The sequence below is a fragment of the Poecilia formosa genome, unplaced genomic scaffold, assembly GCF_000485575.1.
Source record: "Poecilia formosa unplaced genomic scaffold, Poecilia_formosa-5.1.2 Scaffold37, whole genome shotgun sequence".
In the NCBI taxonomy this organism is placed as follows: domain Eukaryota; kingdom Metazoa; phylum Chordata; class Actinopteri; order Cyprinodontiformes; family Poeciliidae; genus Poecilia; species Poecilia formosa.
The window spans coordinates 3395574-3418940 of record NW_006799976.1 but is presented as its reverse complement, the minus strand read 5'-3'; the positions used below and the strand labels follow the sequence as shown (position 1 = coordinate 3418940).

At 42.7% G+C, this 23367-nt stretch overlaps 1 protein-coding gene across 3 annotated transcripts in view; it reads right to left on the bottom strand.

Moving 5' to 3' along the window:
* Nucleotides 1-130: 130 nt before the first annotated feature.
* The window catches only part of LOC103137162 (cyclin-dependent kinase-like 5), a 59987-nt gene continuing 36750 nt past the window's right edge, over nt 131-23367 (bottom strand). For 2 of the 3 annotated variants that reach the window (XM_007550773.2, XM_016670764.1), the window contains 14 exons: nt 22790-22926; nt 22573-22693; nt 22000-22059; nt 19711-19801; nt 19421-19610; nt 13500-13580; nt 12414-12580; nt 10510-11554; nt 9195-9296; nt 8738-8843; nt 7286-7409; nt 6960-7065; nt 4375-4536; nt 131-3145 (listed from right to left, as the gene is read on the bottom strand). In XM_007550773.2, the coding sequence (XP_007550835.1) occupies nt 2786-3145; nt 4375-4536; nt 6960-7065; nt 7286-7409; nt 8738-8843; nt 9195-9296; nt 10510-11554; nt 12414-12580; nt 13500-13580; nt 19421-19610; nt 19711-19801; nt 22000-22059; nt 22573-22693; nt 22790-22926 (2852 nt within the window). In that variant the 3' untranslated portion in view covers nt 131-2785. The remainder of the gene's footprint in view (nt 3146-4374; nt 4537-6959; nt 7066-7285; nt 7410-8737; nt 8844-9194; nt 9297-10509; nt 11555-12413; nt 12581-13499; nt 13581-19420; nt 19611-19710; nt 19802-21999; nt 22060-22572; nt 22694-22789; nt 22927-23367) is intronic. The other variant, XM_007550774.2, reaches the window with a different exon arrangement.

The following is a 23367-nucleotide window of genomic DNA, read 5'->3' as shown; positions in this document are numbered from 1 at the left end:
AATAAAAGCATGCTTTGCAACTTAAAGGACATGAAATATTGTAAACATGAGCGAACCGTTACATTAAAAATGATTGGCATGCCAGGTAAAGATGTTTCCCAAAGCTTTCAAGTATTTACATTTTTTTTTACCTCCCTTTACACTCCTACTGTTTGTTTGTTCACCAGGTAAACTGGGGTTGTCACCCACTTTTTGATTATTGTTCTGACAGTAGATAGGAGCAATTTAGGCCTCAATTAGGAGTACAAGTTATCAAAAATAATGAGTTAATCTAAAGTTGATTGATTTGACCAATCGACTACAACGATTAGTTGATGAGCGGCCGTTTTCTTTAAAACTTGAGTTTTTCACGTATAGACATAAAGGTGTTTATATTTTAAAACAGAACCGTATGAAGTTCCTTTTGCGTCCCACACTCCACAACGTTTCTCTTTCCCGTTCTGGTGTGCCACCGCCATTTTTATTTCTGTTTCGACTGACTCAACTTAGGGTTCACCAGCATCGCCCTCTGCTGGATGGAGGGCAAATTGCAACACTAAAAACAAGGTCTAAGTGGACGTTATCAGTTAATCCGTTTGATCTAATTTTAATCGACAGTTAATCGTAAGTCGATTGATTGTTTGTGTCTCTAGTTTCAATGCAATTAGCTAGTTCTCATTTTGAAGACTGCCCAAACACTCTTAATGCTCTTGGGAGGACAAAAGCAGTGGACAGCATCTCAGATCCTCCACTATACCATACAGAGAGTATGAGGTGCTTATTTAAATTTTTTGTTTCTTACCACCCCACCTGGAGTGTTTACTGGTGAAAATCTTAACCTTAATTTCATCCAACATAAACAAGTGGTTCCAGGTGAAGCCGCCAGTTTTGTTATGTTTCGCCAGAAATGTTTTTTTTTTATCTGGCATTACTCACACATAACAGTTTGGTGTGTGGACAGCGTACAATGGTTGTCATGGAGACGTGGAGACTGAAAACAAGACGCTCCTGGATGCTCTGTAAGAGGTGAACAGTGGAGATTTGTTCTGGGTGAGTTAAAAGGAAATGGGCCTGTGTGTCATCCCATGAAGATGAGAGATAAATATTAAAATATTTTTTTATAAAATTCTGATCAACTTTAAAGGAGAAAGTACAAAGGTCAGAGGTGCCAGCAGCAATAATGACAATTTTGTTACAAACAATTATGTATTACTGTAGACTTTTCTTTACTCTGTGAATACATATATTAAATGTTAAAGTTGGCTTTAAAAAACAACAACAACAAAAAAAAACAATTCACGGTAAAATTATGCCATTAAAGGGACATAATTCATTCCAAGACATTTCACACATCTTTACCCAGGTTGCCAACAACTATAAGGGCGTTATAGCTGAATAACTAGATGAAATAGTTGCTCAAATAATTTATAAATTATAAATAGCAAAACATAATAATAATAAAGAACAGAAAGTCGTGGTAATAAAGGCTGAAAGCGGCTGGAAATAGCACACACATTGGTGCTTTTAGCAGAATGTGACAAAACCGATGCAAATAAGGGTAAATAAACTGCTCAGACCTTAAGAACTAAAGGTTCATATTAACTTATGCTAAAAGATAAAATACTGATAACATCCACATAAAAAAACACAAAGTGTTCCTTTGAGAGTCACTGCACCATTATGAATGGCTTTTATGATCCTCTAGCTGCTGTAAAAACTCTTTCTTACAGTCAGAAACGTTTTACTTATTTCTACGGCAGCTAGGGGTTGGAGGGTTTGGAGTGAGTTCGTGCATTTCTAAAACGGACTGAAGTCGAGCCACTGTGAAGGTTCTTTTATTCACTGGAGGAAAAAAAAAGTCTTCATCGTCAGCTTCAGATGTCCTCTACCATTAGCTGCATCCATGAAATGTGCACAAAGCACAGCAAGTTTAATGAATTGATCAAATTTAAATACTTTTACCTAAATGAGCTCATAAACATTGATCAGACGTTTCGCTCTGTTCAGACCGATTCATGATCTGAAGCAGGAATAACGACGTGACTGTCAAGAAACAGTCAATGCAGTGTTCTATCATGACCCACAGAGGGCAGTGTAGGTCAGAGTATAGAAGTTTAGTTTATGGTTACATTATTTCTAAAATGGCCGCAGTTCATAAAGACACAATAACCTTAATGTCCTACAAATGAGCAGTCAGATGTTTAAACCATCTCACTGTCGGTGCAGCTGTGATTTTTTTCTTTTTTCTTTTTTTCGTTAGTAGAACAAGAATGACAGAGCACATCCAAAAGGCGACACACCTGAAAGGAATTAGGATCGTGGGTGAGAGGTACATCGGGTCTGACGTGAGCAGTAACAACTGGCTCGACTTGATGTGTTCAGAATGCTTTAGTTTAATCTTAAGTTAATACTACACAGTAAAATGTACCATATTTCTATATTTAATAAAAGCAAAAAATACTTGCACTTAAAATCTACACTTTACCTATCCATCCATATATATATCTATATGTATATATATACTGAATTTGTAACATATTTACTTTATAATACAAATCTGATTTTAGAATTACAGAAGTAATAATAATATAAAGTCTATCAAACATGGAAGCTTAAAAAAATTACGACATAAAAAGGCTTTCGGCCCGTTTGCAAGCAGTGTTTACGACAGAAGGTTTGGTGTTTTGGTGTGTGTGTGTGAAGAGTGTGTGCGCCCGTTTACGGAGGGGGACGTGGGGGTGAGAGGTGTAGGAGCAACAGAAGGGAAGCGGGATGCCGAGGTGGGAGGAGCGCGAGGGGCCGACGACTACAGCGCTGTCTCTTTCAGGTCGTTGAGGTTCGGCATGCGCGACCGGGACGGGCGTCCGAAGCCGTGCCCGTTCTGGCCCCCTTTGACACCCATTTGCTCCGGGTACGGGTTGCCCTCCGGCCGCCCCAGGGCGGACGAGTGCCAGCCGGGCTCCAGCTGGCCCGGCAGCGGGTAGGCTCCCTGTCGGCTCTTGAGCTGGGGCGTGCTGACCCCTGAGTGACCCCGGCTTTCGGAGAAACCACCCTGAGCGGAGGCCGAGTTAGGCAGCGGCTGGTAGCGCATGTCGGAGGACGCCGTCTGGTTGGAGGAGGAGGTGGAGAGGTGCAGCAGCTTACGCAGGGACTTCAGGGGCTGACTCTGAAAGACCAACAAAGAAACCACCCAGCGGTGGGATTTTTCAGTGCAGAGCAGGGTCGGATCTACAGGGGGGATGAAAAGGGGAAACAGCCCCCTTAAATTTCTTGTGTTCCTCATATTCTGTGTACACCCCATGTTTCACCAAGCCCCCAATATGAAAAGCAAAAGTGAATTTTAAACATCTTTTAAATATTTTGCCTGAAGCAACAACTTGCAATTCACAATAAATTGCGGGAGTTCCTGAATTTTCCCACTTCACATTTATTCAAAATATAAATAGCACTGCCTATTGTATTATTTTTTGTATTGGTGACAGTATTGTTTCATTTCATTCACAAAAACCTGTTCTTTTTTTGCTCTCTATAGAATGGCAAAAAGGCACACACGCAGCATATAGCAATATTGTTACATTTCCATCAGGAGATTTTAGACGTTCCCACATTTCTAGACATAGTTTTTACTAAGTTTTTAAGTGAATGTGGGTTTTACTTGCCATTCTGGTCTTTGTAGATTAACAGTCAGAGTCTAACAAGCTGATATTATCTGGTCAATAAGCCACGTTACTGGTTAGCTAGCCTGCACTCTGCTGCTTTACACACAATCTGCTTTAGCCACTTAAAACCCAATTGTACTTCTAAAAAAGTATTACCTTAACGATAATAGTCGTTGCTTCTTTAGTTTTCAGGGTATAACTTTCTAAACACCTGACTTTCTCACTTCAGTAATGTGTGAAGATCGAGCGCTGAGCAGCTCCTCTACTTTTAAAATGCCTTTCTCTTGCATTTTATGAAAAACTTTGGAACAGAAAGTTACGATCTCATCGTAACTTTTTAAAGCTGTGGTATACATTGAAATCGGTAACCAGCCCATACATCTACCAGTTTGCCACATCTACCAGTTTGCCTAAATCTTATTTCCAAACCACTCTTGGGTTTGGAAATTTTGAGTTTTCCGGAAGTTTGATACGTTGTCCTCATTTAAGACTCAAAATTTAATTTGATAAATTTGATTTAAAAACATGCAAATAAAGACAGAAAACATCTTGATTAGAAACCAAAATAGCAATCAAAGTGAAAAACTGACCACGACACACTTTCCTTAAAGGAAGTTTGATTGTTTTTACAGAAACTAATTAACAGTTTAAAAGAAAAAAGGGACATTAGAAAATAGATCACAAAGCAATACATATTGGTAAAAACATTTTGTGTGTGCGTGTGTGGGAGACTCACTGGAGAGTGTGAATCGGAGAGTTTCTCCCGTGGCCAGTCCTTGTCTCGGTCTCGTTCCTGGTTGCGGTCTCTGCTCTTGTCGCGGCTCCTGTGGCAGCTGCTCTGGTGACCAGAGGACCTGGAGCTCTTCTGGATGACTGCGTCGATGCCTTCGCTGGCCGCCTGACATTCAGAGAGCAGAGGTGCAAGTCAAAACGCACAGTGGTCAAACTGAGAAGGAGAGCCTTCTGCAGGGCTGGGCGACAAATTGGCTTCATCCATGAACCAAATTTTTGAATGTTTTTGAAGATTTAATGTTTGGAAATTTGGATATTTTTGTCACTAATATGACAAAAATAGTTCAGCGTGGTCATCATCTTGTTTGAGAAGTTCTACAGAAGTTTTGTTTATTTGGACTTTGAATTTTGGTGAACTCTACGGCAGAATATTCTTTTTATTTTATATAACTACAAGAATAAAGTAATAATGTTGCAAGAATACAGTCATACAACAATAGAGTCAAAATAATACGAGGATAAAGTCATAACATTACCACAATAAAGTCATAATATTACCAGAATACAGTAGTAATATTATGAAAATCCTGCATGAAAAGCTACAAAAAATTAAAATGTTTAAAACTTTGGTCTAACTACTTATCCGTTAGTACAGATAATACTTAATAGTGAATAGAAACTCTTAATCTTTTAACGCATAACATACTAGCCTACAGTGAGTTCACTTTAATATAGATTCAATAGTTACTCATTTCTGCTTTGATTGTCTTTAATTGTAGGAAATAAAATATAAAAGTTGCTTTGATTGTCTTTAATTGTAGGATTAAAATATAAAAGTTGCATCTAAAATGTTTGTTTATCTAAAAAGCAAAATACGTGCCAACTTCTTCTCTCTTCCATCAAATAAATAACCCAGAGGAGAAATTAGCTGTGTTTAGCATTTCCAAACGATATATTGTTTTCCACCAGCTCTGGCTGCCTGATTCCCTGAGGCCAGATTGCGTTTATTTGTGCTCTGTCATCAGCAGTATCTCCCCTCCACTCACACCCACCCACTGTCAGCATCTGAACAAACTGCCGATTATAAATAGAAATGTGAATGGAGTCTCAAACACTGGTTCCATGCTGCACCATTAGCGCTGCAGAGGTGGTAGACAGTTTAATATGTCAAAATATGGTGGCTTAGGAACTATTCCCGCAGCTCCTCCCCCGCCCCCACTGCCTTTCTGATCTATACTCTGTTATCAAGTCAGTGGGTTTGCAGAGCTTGATCTCATGGTTTAGCGCTACGTTGATAAGCAGCAAATCACATGTGCTCAGCCGAAGCCTAAGCACTCTTGAATCGCTTTTGGATGAGCCACATACAAAAAAAGGGATCTGTCTGATACATTAACTTAAGTGGAATAGAGGTTTTTTTTTTGTTTTTTGTTTTTTTGCACCACCAATGGTGCAACACTTTTCTATTTCTATTTAGATTTCACAAGGTTGGAGAGTGCAGAGAAGGACCTCTGAATGTTGGTAACAATCTCTCTGGATTATTAGGTTTTATTTAGGTTGTGGGACAGAGGCCTTGTATACACGCAGCCAGGTCACATTGTTTAAAAACATAATATTGCACACACGGTTTCAGGAAAGATTTCATCCACACCTGCGCAAATCCATCCCCCAAGCGTTGATTTAAACATGCCAAGCCAGCGGGGGGCAGCGTAACGCCAAGCTAAACCTAAGTCAGCCAATCAAATTGCTTCAAAACTGCCACAGCTTCCTGTTAGGAATTAAAAGAAGATGCCATGAGGTTTGCTTGTGTGGACAGGCAGACAGGTTTAGCTGTTTTTACATAAATATATGTACATATTTGTATTAGAATATAAAGTTGATAAAAGTTGATTGGGAATTGTGTTAAAGCAAGACTGTGGATGTAATGGTGCATTATTTGTCGCAGACTGTCCCAAATCTCTACTTTCCCCATGTAGCAACGCAAAACACACAAAAACAAAACCAACAGAATTTGCTCATAGCCCTACTTTGTTTGGAGTTTCTATAAATAATTGTTTTACAGATATTAAACAGTGTTTTCATGTGAATGAAAGGTCAAAACACATGAAAATGTGTTTATTTTTGGAGGCATCTGACTGCGTGTGGATTAGACCTCAGATATCCATTGTTTTTGTGTCTGATCAGTTATTTCTGCCTTTTTTTCAGACATATGGTTTGGATCATTATGCTACTGAAGGATCCAACGAAGAACGCTTTTTAGTTTCCCTCCATGTTAGCGCACAGCAAGCTGCTTGGACTTCATGGACATGTCCTCCTGAACATACTGCTTTTATCTTAATTGAACAACTTCGTACTACAACCTTTTAGGGGAGATGTCACGCTGGTTCATACTTTACACTGGAGGACCAGGAAAGAACTAAAGCAAAAGAATAATGCAATATTTCACCAGATTATATTTACAGTTTTTTAAACTTTGTTGTCTCTGCGCAATGCAGTCAGTGCATAAACAGCAGATCTCAATTAGTGTTCTTTAAAACAAGATTTGTTGTCGAAATGACATGACATGAAATGTCTTTAAAGAATTTAACTTACCATTTGATTTTTCTTCTTTTTCTTTTTTATTGCTCTAAAGAAACCCTGCTTCTCCTTCTCTTTGGATGGCTCGGATGCATTCAGGACCACAGTATCTGGGCCAGTCCTGAAAATAAAACAAAGAGCACAGAGGTTGAATCCCAACTGGGATAAAAAAAAAAAAAAAAAAAAAACAAGCAAAAAAAGATCTAATAACTTGTGCTAAAGCCGCCGTGTAATTTGGGGAGGATTTAACTGAATGTAGCAGCATTGTCCTTAGAAATGGTAAATGAATTTGTCTTTCTTCAGCAAAAGAACGTTCTTCAGCGAAGAAAGAATCCAAGTACCAGGGGTCAAAGGCAGGCTGGCGCTTGGAGTGATTTGTCAAACTGCTGCCGTCCCCAGACAAGCCGGAGTCCCGGCCCGGGCCCCTGCTGTCGTGGAAAGAGTTGTCTGGCCGGGGAGATGGCACTGTTTGGCAAACAAACGACAAAAAGCAGAATAAACAGATGCAAAATGCAAGATTTTTCATTTCACCACTTAAATCTTTTTGTTATATATCAAAGATGCATAAAAAAATGCAAATAAATAAACCAATTCATTTGTGAATATGAAAATATCGATTTTATTGTCTAAAATGCGGTAGCAGGATTTCTTTTGTGAACGTTTGATCATTTGTAGCAAAGGATGGATGCATCTGCAGCTAAAAATAGAAAATCTTTTAACATCAACATGTGAGAAGCTCAGACCTTCCTGCTGGACTTAACATCAATATAATGTATTGCCGATATCCAGTTATATCCGGTTAATAACTGGATATTAATTGGTTAATATCCAGTTATTAACTGATTAATAACTGGATACCTTCAGATGGTTAATAGGAGATTTTTTTTTAAAGAATTTGAACCAGGTGAAGTTAAACTAGGCCACCTGAGGAGTTCTGTGTTAAATGTATTTACAGCAGTGCAGGACTTTGGAAAAGAAAAAAACCCCAAAGTATTATGGGTTAATGAATGAATGTTAATGACTGTGTTGATATTCCTATTTATTCCTAATAACTGCACAGAATTTTCTGTTATAGTTTTATATAGTATATTATGACTATTCCTATTATCATTATTATTAATCGAGTTTTTTATTTTTTTTTTCAGAGCTGCAGTTTTGGAGCTCCAACCTCACAGCAGCCGTCCCTTCAGACTAGCCAGCAGCAATTAGCAAAAACTCCTTAGCTCACTTGCTGAGTAAAAAGCCAGCTGTTCAGAATTGCTTTTGAAACTTTATCAGTGAAACATTAATCAACAGTCTGATGATGTGTTTCAGTTGTTGACTATGTGCTCTGTGACTTTGTATCGTTGTGTTTTTATGATACAAAGCACTTTGAAAAGCCTTGTTGCTGAAAAGTGCTACACAAATAAAATCAGATTTGATTTTGATTTGATTATATGAGCTAACTCTCAATGAAACACTGGTTAAAATGTAAACAGAGAAGCCATGTTGTGATGACTTCCTGAAGGCGGAGTTTGAGAAAGCGCAGGAGCTTCTTAAAGAGACAGAGGCCCAATATCAAGACGTTAAATTACAAAGTCAAATGTATTTTTAGTCATATTTGATATATACAGGATTTTTTTTAACAGCTGAAGTTAACACTTGCTTGTTACTTGATTATGCTACAAAATGACACAAAGTGCCCGGAAATATGAACTACTGCCCCTTCACTAAACTTCCCTAAAAAAAAGGTCCAGGGGGTCCCGATCTAAGCCGCCATGTTTGCCTCCATGGTGCAGCGGTGGGAAACAAACCTCTGTAGAAGCTGCCCACCCTCCTGGGCATGGATTCACTGTAGATGTTGCGATTCTCCTTGGAGGAGCCTCCGTCTTCTGCTTGCTGCTCATGATACAGGCCAACCTGAGTTGACAGCAGATACACTAATCATATAAAACCTTTGCCGAGCAAAGCATCTCATCAGAGAAAAAAAAAACACCTTTATTGGAAAAGAATGTGGGGGAGTTTTTACCTACAATCACTGGTAATAATAAAACAGCTGCAGTGACGAACTTGACTGTGCTACCATAAGGAGTCACATTAGATGGAAGCAAAGCACACAGAAAAATAAAGAGGCATCTGATGCAGAGAAAGAGAGAGAGATGGAGAAAGAGAGACAGAGAGCAGTTCATGACAGCAGCATCCACCCACATCCGCTCTCTCGGAAGCCTGGATGTGGGTGGGGAATGGTGGGTGCAAAGCAGAATGTCGGACCTCGCTTTTTTGCCGCTGTGTGTGAAAAGATGCAGTGTTGTCCCTGGTGGAATCCCTTATTGGGGGTCTGCTGTGGGGAACTTCAGTGGGTGCCTGTTCGCTCTGTCAATGGAGACACGGCGAAGCATGAAGACGAGCTCAGCATCACAGCACATGCAAATACACACAAGCGCAAAAGCCGTTTATGCCATTTGTGTATGTAAGCACACGGATCGGATGATTCATCCTACATCCTAACAAGAACATGTTTTTTTTTTTTGATTTAGTTGTTTTGCTGCTTTATTTCTGTCTATGCAATTAAGTGGGTCACCAGATCCAGCTTCACTTCTAAGGACAAATCCCGACTTTTTTCGAATGCAGCTAAGACTGTCGCAATAATCAATTAATCAATTAATCAATTAATCGCATGATATATTAAAATGAGCTTGATCTTTTCCATTCAGATGATTTTATTCTTTTTCTTGAAGGGCAATGTTGTTTTCAGAGACTTCATCATACATTTCATATATGGTTTCGGTTATGTGTGGTTTTTCTTTTTGCTTATTTTACTGTTTTTGGTGGTTGTGTTTTATTTTGGATATGTAAAATATCTTCCAATTCCAGTGTAAAGTGTGGAAAATTAAAGTTTATTGGTCTTTCTGAAACGATCTTGCATTATCATGCCATTATCAATTATTTTGCAGTTTTTATCGCTGTATTTATTATTGTGATTTAACATCAACCGCCTGGCTATAATCTCAGGTATTTACATGTAAATGTTCATTAATACGTATTGTCCCAGTTTTAAAAAGAAACTTGAACGTGAACTTAAATCTACATTATGCAACTGTAATAAACATGCTTTTTACATCTTTGTCATGAGACAGATAATCTATGAAAAAAAATCCAGCTCCTCCGCCTTCTTCCAGTGCTGACTAGAAACAACCAATCAGAGCCAGGAGGCGGGTCTTAGCGTTGTCAATCATGGCTGTGTGTACACTGTCTCATTTTATACCGTCACAACAAAGTGACAGTTTTAGCACATATGTAAACAACATGTTTTGTAAGAGCTACATAGTGCAGCTTTAAATGGTCAAAAAAAAACACCCAACATCACTTATCGCAACAATCCCCAGGATAATTTATCATTAGTTATTGTGACAGGCCTGTGTGCTGCAATGCTGCAGGAAGAAATCCTGCGCTGCATTGCTGGACAAACAGGAGACTGAGGCAGAGTTACCCAACGCAATCTGGTGTAGGCGTGCAATATGACAGGACTCTGTGGGTGTGGGCTTTCCTTAGATCGAGAGAGGTCCGCTGTGGGCGGATCACTGACCCGGCTCATGTCGTCCTCCCTGGAGGAGCTCCCGGAGTGGCGCGGCAGCGTACGGTGCTGGAGCTGGGGCGACAGGAGCTGGAGGCTGCTGGCTCTGGTGGGGATTCCCTGGCCGATCAGCAGGCCCTCGTCTCCGCCGTGCGTCCTCTGGTGATCCCGCCGCACGTACATGGAGTGGCGGTGCGGCCGCTGCTGCGAGGAGAAAGGGCTGGTGTAGCCCTGACCGTATGACAGAGGGTCGCGCGGCGCAGACAGAGAGTGGCCATGGCTCCTCTCCGTGCTGCCGTCTCCCGGGTCCAGGGAATCGGGTGACTTGGCCTCCTCCGAGGCCTTGTGGCGGGTGGACGAACGCCTGTACGAGGAATCCAGCGTGTTGCTCTCTCTCTCCGAGCGCATGCCCCCTCGGCCGGTCGTGCCGGGCCCAAGCCGCTCCAACCTGCGGGACGCCGGGCTGCTCGGAGCCGTCAGGTCGAGGCAGCTGGACGGGAAGTAGCGCGATGTGGGCTCGTCGGCGTACAGGTGCACGTCGTTTAGGTTTCCCACCGACTTGGCGTCACTGAGCGTGCCGTAGCTCTTGGACAGGTTCAGGTAGCCGAACTTGGAAGAGGAGGGCACAGAACCGTGGGAGTCCACGTAGTTGTGTCGGCTGTGTTTGTCCCCCGACTGCAGCGTGTTGGTCTTGCCTTCCACAAAGGAGTGGCGGTTCTGCTGCGAGCGGAAGTTGGATTTGAGGTACTTGGCTCCGGGTCCGTCCAGTACCTTGGAGCCCAGGCTGATCTCGAAGTCACCTTTGCCCTTGGCCTCGCTGGGGCTGAGCAAGTGAGGCAGGTTGCTGCCGGCCAGGTCCATGCTGTAGGCGGTGGAGTGGTTGAAGATCTGCGGCTGGTAGTTCTTGGGATGCAGGGTGGGGCTGAGGTTGATGGCCGCCGACATGTTGCCATTGAGGAAGCTGTCGTTGCCCGGGAGGATGTCTTCCTGTCGGGGTAAGCTGGAGCACTCCCTGCTGCTGGACCGGTGGCTTCCTGAGCTCTTCCCACCGTGGCTCCTGGGTGAAAGGACACCGTGAGCATCTAGAGCTAACAACTCAACCAATAAGCTGAACAGTCATTGGTGCATTGGCAAACCCAGATTGAAATATTTGCTTTCTTGATCTAGAAAAAAATATCAAACCTGTGACTCTTTCAATTCAGGCCTGTGAAGGAATTCAAACGGGTTTTCAAAATGTTGAAAATATTTGGGCCAAATTCCAGACCTAAATCCAAGTCATAATTTATGGCAAGGCTTAAGTATTTCTATTCAGATGGTCTACATCTCAACTGCATGATCTTGAGACAATTTACAAAAAAGAAAAAAAGAAAAACCCACAGAGGTTTTACAAAACAGTGATTTCAGTTTGCGACAAAAGTGTCATAACAAACTGTTCCTAAAATGCTTCCAGTGAATGAAGACAGCTAAAATGTGATGTGCCGCTGACTCCTATAGGTACTGTTAGCTCTTAGCTGACCGTGACTTCTGCAGAACTGCAAAGATGTCAACTAAAGCTGCAGTATGTAACTTTTATTTAAATAATATATTTTTTTTACATATCTGTTAAAACTGTCACTTTGTGATGACATGACATGAGATTGATTGACAGCGCTAAGACCCTCCTCCTGCCTCTGATTGGTCTTTCTGACCGGGAGCGGTGCATTTCTGCAGATAACTGTAGAACCACTAGAGGGAGTTTGGAGGAACTCGATTTTTTTCGCAGATTATCTGTCTTATATTAAACCATCACAACATAGTGATAGACAGTCTTATCAAATATGTAAAAAAATAAAAAAGTTACATATTGCAGCTCTAAAACAGCTGAACACCCGGGAGATGTTGACACGTCTGAACCAGCTCCAGCACTCGCCGCTGACCTGCTGGGGGTGGTGTTGTCGCCGTGGTGAGGCTTCCTCTTGGCCGAGCGTACAGGTGTGGGCGTGGGTGGGCCGGGCCGTTCCACCAGCCGCAGTGTCTGGAAGGCGTGATGGTTCAGGCACTGCTCCGTGAGGAAGCGCTCCGTCGGGTTCAGCAGGAGCAGGTTCTGATGCGGGACAGGGTGGGGGGGGAGCCAATGAGTCCTCCGAACACACACGCCACACATCAAGACCTCACAAACAAGCTGGAACATCCAGTCATGCCTTTTTATGAGTCATTTTCATTATCATGAAAGTCAGGCTGCTGCTGCACATAATTGTGTCTTACAGTCACTAAACAGGCAAAAACATTGACATAAAACAAGATTTATGACACCTTTTTTCTCTCTCTCTCTTTCTCTTATTGCCATGTTTAATAACCTATCTTTGTAGCCTTTAATAAAAGACATGGACGTGAGGATGGTTCGTGAACTCGCCTTGTCCTGCTTCTACGTAACTAAAACTCACAGCGACGTCTCTCGCTTCTCCCAAAAAGACCGACAGAGAACAAAACTCTCTTCGGTGACGCGGCGGCAGGAATCGACGAAACGTTTTGCAAAATAAATGTTTGACCGCATCTCCAAAGGCTGATTATTAACGAGGGTGACGTGTGTGTCCTCTGTGATGTCGGTCCCGGGGTGACATCGTGTTAGCAGTGAGTCATTTATCTGTTGAAAAAAAAAAAAAAAAAACCGCAAGTGCAAAAAAGCGCAGCCCACATTCTTGACACAGAGCTCCTGTTTACAGTGCAGCCGCAGCAATAACAGCAGGGCTAAGGACCAGGATATGAGCCGAGAGAGGCCGGAGCGGCGAGGAGGCATCCTGCAGTCACGACGTAAACACCAGCGCGGGGATCGAGTTATTAGGAAAACCGGATTTTAATGAAATTTAGGATTTTCTTTTTGTCCTTCTGCTTCTTTTCTTTTTTCAATGTTACTATAAGGAGGAATTGACTGGAACTGGCATAGAGGTGAAAGCAAGGAGCTAAAAATAAATCTACCAGCTCAGCAAGGCAGAATTGATCTTTGCCAGCCCTTTTCTTCTTACCTTCAGCAGATCGAGCAGGCCTCCGCCGATGATCCCCAGGTACCTTCGCTCCAAAGTTTGGGGGTGGTTTACAGCAGGAAACTAAAATACAGTATTTTTAAGAACGTTATTTGAGACCACTGACTGAATAGACCCCACAATTTACTTTTCCAAGGAAAACACCATGGACTAGACATAAGATGAACCAAACATCTAACAAAGGATCTTAATACTTTGGTGAATTTTTCTCCTTTCTGCACATCTAGGAACACGTGAGCTTATTTTGAAAAAAACACAATAAAACTGACCTCGTACACAAACAGATGTGCAGATTTCACACTCTGACCAAGACAGAAGAACAGTCGCTGTTCTTTTGTCTTTCTAAAAATATCTCAGTGCATACATGTGAGACCTTGAAGGAGTAATCTCGCTATGGCTGGTGGTGATATTCCTCTGAAAATGTAAACAAACAGTCTGGAAAAAGTGTGCTATATTTTCTTTCTCACAGCTAAATAAGTATCCACAATAAAACACTCTTCACTTCACTGATAACCTTCGTTTAAGTAGTTAGCTTTCACGCTTGCTTCTTTATTTTCTTAATTTTATTGTTAAAATATGTTAGTGTGATTAATAAGGAAATTAATTGTTGGTTATAATTGACCAGATTCGATCCAACCATTCGATTTACAACAGACAAATTAACAATGTAGCTCAGAGAATAAATACATTTTCATAATATATTCCTCCCATTCATCTGTGGGACGTATGCAATTTAGACTCCCTGACAGAGTTGATTTTTTAAATGCACCTTAAACTGATTTTTAAGAATAATAAGAAATAACAAATATCATTTGTTGAGACTGATTTGAATTTTAATAGAAAATATAATTAAATAGCTTTTAGTTGTTGTCTTTAATTAGCCACAGTTTGTGAGCCATTATTCTTCCGTTCCACACGTTTGGTCAGTCTGGCAGGAAAATGGTTACGTAAACACCTCTTTGTGTTTTTGTGCTGTTTTGGCCACGTCACTATGTTTCTAGTGAGTGCGTCACATTTGAAAGAAAAAAAAAACAATTTCCTTTCCCCTTAAAGATTTTCAAAGTTTGTGATGGCGGCGTAAACACAACTTTGAAGTGGATGTTGTTGGGATTTCACATGAGAGGCCAGTAGAAACATAACCAGGAAGTGGAAGAAAAATGTCCCCGATGCTTTTACTGTAATGACAGATGCAAATATTTTAGTCTCTACCAGCTTTATCAGTTCTTATTGAAATAAATAAATGTCCACATTCACAAAGCTGTTGCAGCACTGAAGAGCTCCTGTAGTGACAGTCTGCTGCATCCGAGACACCCAGAGGAGAATAATCGCAGGTCCTTCTTCTCAGTGGATGGTAGCTTTTATCACCATCATTGCTCCCAACAAAATCAATAAATTTTAACATGGTTTTTTCATTTCTCATGCATAGTTTGTTTTTGATTTTATGCAGAAATATGCAATATTTCGTAAAATTTTTTTAGCTAATCTTACTAAGTTGCACATTTCTTTGAAGAATGCGAACTAAATTTCTTTGAACTCTTAGAAGAATCTGAATTAATGACCTACAATAACATTTAATTTGCCTTTGGGATTAATAAAGTATTTTGAATTTGAATTTTAAACAAACTACGCTATTTTTAATGACTGCACAGCGCTGTTTTTCTTATGTTGTAAATTTGCCATTACTGTGCAGTCTCTTACTCGTATTTGTCTGTTTTTATATGTGTATATGTTTTTTTACTTTTATGTGAATCTGCATGTCTGTGTCCATCTTTCTCTTGCTACTGATACATCTGCATTTCCTCGCTGAGGGACAATATGGGATATGTCGAAAACATGTCTAAGTTTCCTTCCACCCTGTATTTGTCAAATAAAAACAAACAAAATAACCGATTGAAGTCCATCCATCCATCCATCCATCCATCCATCCATCCATCCATCCATCCATCCATCCATCCATCCATTTTCTTCCGCTTATCCGGGGTCGGGTCACGGGGGCAGCAGCTTCAGAAGGGAGAGCCCAGACACCCTGCGGAGGAAACCCAGTTCGGCCGCTTGTATCCGTGATCTCGTTCTTTTGGTCATGACCCAAAGCTCATGACCATAGATGAGGGTGGGAACGTAGATCGACCGGTAAATCGAGAGCTTTGCTTTTTGACTCAGCTCTCTCTTCACCACGACGGACCGGTACAGCGCCCGCTTCACTTCAGACGCTGCACCAATCTGCCTGTCGATCTCCCGCTCCCTTCTTCCCTCATTCGTGAACAAGATCCCCAGATACTTAAACTCCTCCACTTGAGGCAGGACGACCCCCCCTGACCCGGAGAAGGCACTCTACCCTTTTCCGGCTCAAGACCATGGCCTCGGATTTGGAGGCACTGATCCTCATCCCGGCCGCTTCGCACTTGGCCGCGAACTAGTCCAGCGAGAGCTGCAGAGCACGGCTTGATGAAGCCAATCGGACCACATCATCCGCAAAAAGCAAAGATGCGATCCTAAGGCCACCAAAATGGATCCCCTCAACACCTCGGCTGCGCCTAGAAATTCTGTCCATGAAAGTAATGAACAGAATCGGTAACAAAAGGTAGCCTTGGCGGAGTCCAACTCTCACCGGAAACGAGCTCGACTTACTGCCAGCAATGCGGACCAGACTCTGACACCGGTCATACAGGGACCTGACAGGCCGTATCACAGGTCCCGGTACCCCATACTCCCGGAGAACCCCCCAGAAAGCCCCCCTAGGGACACGGTTGAACGCCTTCTCCAAGTCCACAAAACACATGTAGACTGGTTGGCCTCTCCAAACTCCTCCCACGCCCGAGTTTTTGCCTCAGCGACCATCTGAGCCGCATGCTGCTTCCCCCGCCGGTACCCATCAGCTGCTTCTGGAGTCCCACAGGTCAAAAAGGCCCGACAGGACTCCTTCTTCAGCTTGACAGCATCCCTCACCGAAGGTGTCCACCAACGGGTTCGAGGGTTGCCGCCGCGACAGGCACCAACAACCTTGCGGCCACAGCGCCGATAAGCCGCCTTGGCAATGAAGGCACGGAACATGGTCCACTCAGACTCAATGCCCCCCACCTCTCCCGGAACGTGTTCAAAGTTCTGCCAGAGATGAGAGAGAGTTAAAGCTCCGTCTCACAGGGGACTCCACCAGACGTTCCCAGCAGACCCTCACTACACGTTTGGGCCTGCCAGGTCTGACCGTTCCTCCCAACCACGTCCCTCCAGGTCTCACTGTCATTGCCCACGTGAGCGTTGAAGTCCCCCAGTAGAACAAGGGAGTCCCCAGGAGGGGCACTCTCCAGTACCCCCTCTAAGGACTCCAAGAAGGGTGGGTAATCTGAACTGCTGTTCGGCCCGTAAGCACAGACAATAGTCAGAACTCGTCCCCCCACCCGTAGGCGGAGGGAGGCTACCCTCTCGTCCACCGGGGTAAACCCCAATGTACAGGTGCCAAGATGGGGGGCAACAAGTATGCCCACTACTGCCCGGCGCCTCTCACCGTGGGCAACTCCAGAGTGGAAGTACGTCCAGCCCCTCTCAAGGAGACTGGTTCCAGAACCAGAGCCATGCGTCGAGGTGAGGCCCACTATTTCTATCCGGAACCTCTCAGCCTCACACACTAGCTCCGGTTCCTTCCCCACCAGAGAGGTGACGTTCCACATCCCAAGAGCCAGCTTCTGCAGCCGAGGATCAGACCGCCAGGGTCCCCTCCCTCGGCTGCCGCCCGTAACACACAGCACCCAACCTCTTTGGCCCCTCTGACAGGTGGTGAGCCCATTGGAAGGGGGACCCAGGTCTCCTCTTTGGGCTGAGCCCGGCCGGGCTCTGTGGGTAAAAGCCCGGCCACCAGGCGCTCGCCATCATGCCCTGCCTCCAGGCCTGGCTCCAGAGGGGGGTCCCGGTGACCCGCGTCCGGGCGAGGGAACGCCAGATCCAAAGTTGTTTTCCATCATAAGGGGTCTTCAGGCTGCAGTTTGTCTGATTCCTCACCAAGGACCTGTCTGCCTTGGGTGACCCTACCAGGGCCATAAAGCCCCAGACAGCATAGCTCCTCGGATCCTTGGGACACTCAAACCCCTCCACCACGATAAGGTGGCAGCCCAAGGAGAGGCCAATTGAAGTCTACGATCTTAATGTGACAAAACGTAACATATATACATGCATATTAAACTCCCTGAAGTCTGGGGCTCTAAAATGACAAAATGAAAAAAGGTTAAGTGGGCGTGAATGCGTTTGCACGGCCCTGCTTATCTGCTGGTTTTCCTGCTAAGCTAACTAGCGGTGGAGTTATTCCCCGTCCCTGTAAATCTCCTCTGTGTACATTTTATAGGCATGTAATGGAAGTCAGTGGATTCTGCTTTAAACGCTGCTTTAAACGTTTTTTAAACACCACAGAAGATGTCACGACTGTGAGTGCTTCTCACATCCAGAAGCTGCTCTTTTCAAATCACAACATCAATCAAACATCCTGGCTGTTGTTTTTTTTGTTTTTTTAGTTATCATTTTACAAACACTCTGAATGTTTGAATCGAAAGCAGCTCCCTTTTTTTTTCTTTTGCATTCTTAATCTCCTCGTGTTGTTAAGATAATTGCAAGAGAGGGGCTTAAAAGCAAACGTCCACCGATGAGTTAGGCTTATAGACTAAATGAGTGGGCGCACATTTAGACAACAAACGCTCGCAGAAATCTGGTGGAGGGTGAGATTTTTTTTTTTTCTCCGTTTAGCAAGTACTACAAATTCTGGATCTCGACGTCAAACACAAACATGTCTTATTGGAGAGTATGACCTGATATTAAAACTAAATTCAGGATCAACATGACAAAAATGATTTTGCAAGAATTAAAGGAGACTTGTTATGCAAAAGGCACATTTTGCATGTTTTTATACTTCCATTTGGGTTTCTACTGCTTCTAAAAACAACCTAAGTGCTTAAAAAAATAAAAAATAAAAAAAAATAACCAGCCATTTTTTGGCAATACATTAACGGTTTTTGGAGTCTGGAAAATGAGCCGTTTCAAAAACCTTCCGAATGTAATGCCACAAATGAGCAGGCAGATCTACCCCAGTGAAGCCCAGACCGTTACCTAGCAACACAAATGGAGCTTGAGCACGTCTGGAGAGCTGCATTTTTGTTAGTTGTGCAGGAGGCTCCACTTCTGCTTTTCAAGGATGCGCAGTGGTGTGATTGTGCATCTTTTTGAAGCCATCTTTAAGTGTGAGTGTAAACTTTGAGTTGGGGGGACGTGGCCAGCAGTAGCCGGTTTGTATTTAAAGTGACAGAGCCCTAAAACAGCTCATTCTATACCAGGGGTGGGCAACTCCAGGCCTCGAGGGCCGGTCTCCTGCAACTTTTAGATGCATCTCTACTTCAACACACCTGAGTCAAATAATGAGGTCGTTAGCAGGACTCTGTAGAACTTGGCTGCACTTAGGAGGTGATTCAGCTGTTGGATTCAAGTGTGTTGGACCAGGGAGACATGAACAAGTTTTATCTTTATCTGCGCATGGAAGCCTTTGAAGTAATTTATAGATTATATATATATATTATTTTTATTTTTTTTAAAGAAAAACATCACTTTTCAAGAGGATCAGTTTGAAAACGATTCAAAATGTCTCCGGCTGCAGCCAGAGAGGGGAAGGAGAAGGAAAGGACGACAGAGGTTTGATGAGACGCCATCCTGCCACAGAAGACTTATCACAGCCTTCCTTCACAGCGCATACAGGATACATGATACACCATGAGTCACTGTGATCCAAACGGTCACGGCACAGAAAACTCAGCCAGAAAAAAAAAAGGATGCAGCAGTTGAAGGGGAGGCAAATAAATATATATATATATATATATAGAAAAAAAGAAGATGGAGGCAGACAAAGAAATTGAGAGCGAAGAAAGAGTTACCCTGAGCCCGTGGAAGCGGGGGTTATTATAGAAGAGCTTCATCTGCTCTGGAGGGAGGGGTCCCAACACTTTCTGGATGGTGAAGAGCTGGTCGATCTCGCTCTCTCCTGGGAACAGGGGCTGCCCGTCGCTCAGCTCGCCCAAGATGCAGCCCACCGACCACATGTCCACCGCCTTCCCATAAGGAGCCCTGCCAGCAAGGATTTAAGGGGTTGGTGAATGGAGGCGCGGCTCGACAACGGCCGATTGAACCAGACCGCCGAGCAAAGCTAACGAGACGGCGGGCGTACCCGAGCAGGAGCTCTGGAGAGCGGTACCATCTCGTAGCCACGTACTCGGTGTAATTGGCGTCTGTCCCTTCGGAGAGATTACGAGCAAAACCTGCAAAGTGAAGACAGGGTGAGCGATGTAATTAAGGAAGGTTTCTGATACACTCTACACACGGATGAGCTTTTATTTATTTATTTATTTTTTTAAAATAGTATAAGATCGGGTTCTCCCTCCGTGCTAATAAGTGAGTAAGTAAGATATGTAATAAATGATTAAAATAAAAGTTGCACTGACATGGAGGACATGCTTGGCTGAATTGGAAATGGCCAAGTGAAAGTCATAAATGTGTTCCTGGCAACTTTTAACAAATGTTTTTCATCATTCATGTACAGTTCAAATCATGACGTCTAAGCACATTTTCAAGATTAGATGCTTTTTTTTTTTTTAATTAATATTTCAGATTTCTTACAAGTATGCACTGCTTTGTGTTGGGTGATCACATAAAATCCCAATTACACAGAGTTCTTTTTTGACATGACAAAATATTAAAATGTTCAATAGGTTTGAATAGTTGTGGAAACGAGAATGAAACTGCTTTTCGCTCTGCATGTACAGAACAAAATAAATTAACTAATTCGGAAAGACTAAAGCTGTTAGTCATTAGTTAAGAGGTTTTCTCTACTTTGTTTCACTTTGAATGGATAACAGAGAGCGAGCTGCTTACCTGAAAAACACCTTTGTGTCTCTTTTTTCTTTCGGAATGAACTTGAACCACTAATATTTGTACATATGTAAAGATGTACAGTACTTACACTGTAGCAGAGTATTAACGGTAGCCTTAGCACGCAAACGGCAAAATAAAATGCAGAAACAAACTTTTGAAGATATTAGAAGACCTCGGCCTCGGCCAGTAACCTTTTAAGGTTGATCTTAAATCCCAGACCTTTTTCACTTGCCATTTGTAAATGCATCTTTATATATTAAAAGGTTTACAAGAAAGTGCAGTAAAAAAAAAAAGTAATTTCTGTCAATGTACAAATTCAGTTTGGTTCTAGTTCACAGTGTGACCGGGACAGGAGTTAAAACAGCAGAACTGGCTTCAAATTCGACACTGAATGTATTATAAAACTGAAACTGGACATTTCCTCTTAGTCCAGTTAAAAAATAATATTTTAACTAAAAAATTTTTTTTTACCAACTATATGAATTAAATTGATCAAGTAGACTCCTCTTCTCAGATCTGATCGTTATTATGTATCTTAAGACACTGACCATCAAATGCACAAAGGAGCTTCTCCATGTACAGAAAAAAATGAAGAACAAAAGAATTATTGTGTCATTTATCAAATACAAATAATTTTTGAAATTTTAACTAAGTGGAAACAACAGAATTTTGGTCTGATTTAACTTCAGACAGCGAGGAAAAAAAGGCCTATGTGTTTATTATTCAGTGTATGTAACCTGTTTCAACTGCAAATTCAGGCCATTTACCGAATTTATGTTTTAAATGATGGGTAAAAATAGAACGTTTTTTTAAAAATCCCTAAACAGTTAAGAAAACAAAACAGAGCACAAAAAAGTAACTCTCACATTTTTACTGGTTCAAAGCCTGGGTCAAGGGTCAATGGTAGGAATTGTGACATTAAAAACACATGTGTATTACATGGGGTCAAATACGCCACTTTTCGTGCAGTTTGTCTTCCAACAGCAGCCAACCATGCAGGTTTGATTGTTTCATCATTTAGTTGTTTCTAGCAGCTTTTAGAACAATTAAAAGCTATTTTCTTGACTGGAGAATTGACAACAGTGTTCTCTGGAAGCTTGCTGGTCTCTTCCACAATCAAAACAAAGCGCGGTGAGAACGACACTGCAGGAGAACGCGCGCCCAAACACGAACCTTCGCAGTGGAGACTGTTTGCCCTATGTCTGTTCCCTCAATGCCTTTTGGCTGACACAGAGCAAACAGCAGGCCGTCAGTCTCTCACTCCAGATTGCCTGCGTCGTGTCAGCTTTGCCATGTTTTACGTCTCTCCCCTCTGCTTGTTGTGGTGCCACGAGACTGAATCAAAAGCCTGATTAGGTTCTTGTTTCCCCAACATGTTTCGTTAATTGAGATGAGCGAAGACAGCAAGCGGAGCAGTGTGAGAGGGCCGCATGCGGAGCTTTAGACAACCAGACGAAGCTCGCCTGAACTCCTCAAGCACTGATACATCACCCAAATATGGCCGCTGTTGGAAACACTCTTGACTGTATGGCAACTTCTTCCCGCAGCTGCACCAAACGTGAGGATTTAACTAGAGGCGTCTCACCAAAGTCGCACAGCTTGAGGACATCATCGGAGCTGATGAGGAGGTTTTCTGGCTTTATGTCTGCAGAGGAAGAAAACAGACCAGGGAGTGAGATGACCTGGACTGGCTTGCGTCACTGCTTGTATTCATCTCATTCAAAAGAAAAACAGCACTGTTCGTCTTTATAGGGGGAACCAAAAAGCAACAACAACAACAACAACAACAACAAAACCCTCTACAAGCAAAAATGGACAGATTGGACAGCCGGGTAAATGACAGGCCTTTGGATCCCTGCTCTGTTACTACGGTGCCAAAGGCTCACATGGACCATCTGGTGTCCTGATCTGCTGCCAGCCATTCACCCAAAAGCTTCATTCGTGAACAATATAGAACGGTGTCGGGATCCGTCGGCTAACCTTTTCAAACTAGACTTCACTCAAGATTAAATTTACAGCTCAGTTCTACTGTGATCTGCTCTCTGGTGGCTTCATGAGTTTCTCTCAGACTTGAGGGCCTTTTTGCTGCCTCATCACCAATGGGCACCCTCTGTGCTTTGATAAAGAGCCCAAAACATAAGGTGAATCTGGGCATTACCTCTGTGGACAATGTCGTGCTTATGGCACCAGTGAATAGCTTTGATTAACTGGAAGATGTAGCTGCGCACTTTGTCAGTCGGGACACCGGTGGGTAACTCCTCAAGCAGCTCAAGCATATTCTAAAAGAGAACAAGAAAATCCAAAAAAACAGCACGTCAGGTCAGACCAGGTGGGCTTTTACGTTTAAAGACCACGTCTTGTTTGTAGAAACTTACCTTCTCCACATACTCAAAGACAAGATAGAGCTTCCCTCGTCTGCGGAAGGCCTCTTTGAGCTCGACAATGTTCTCCTGCTTGAGGGTGCGGAGCATCTTAAGCTCCCGTAGTGTTGTTTCTTTAACCTCCTCATTTTCTGCATGAAGGGAAGGGAGAGGGGGAAACAAATCCATTGTTTAGAAGAACTTCCATTCGGGGGACAAATCAAGCAAAGGGTGAAAGATTATTTTAAGGGGGTTCTGTCATAACAACTCTCCTCCTGGCCTTTAAAATTCCAAAACAAAAACACTCCAAGAAAAGACCGCGGGTAGCAACAGGTAGTCTGTTTCTGGGACACATTTCCAGAAACAGATTCTTTGAAATATGACCAAATATGAACTGATCATTGCTTACAGTTCAGATGTAAATTAATCTAAACTTAATCTGATCGAACTAGTTCAAAAAGTGCTTCCGGTAACAAACTACCGGTTGTCACACCCGGCCTTTTCGCCGAGTATTTTTGTTTTGGAATTTTAACGGCCAGGAGGAGAGTTGTTATGACAGAACCCCCTTAAAATAATCTTTCACCCTTTGCTTG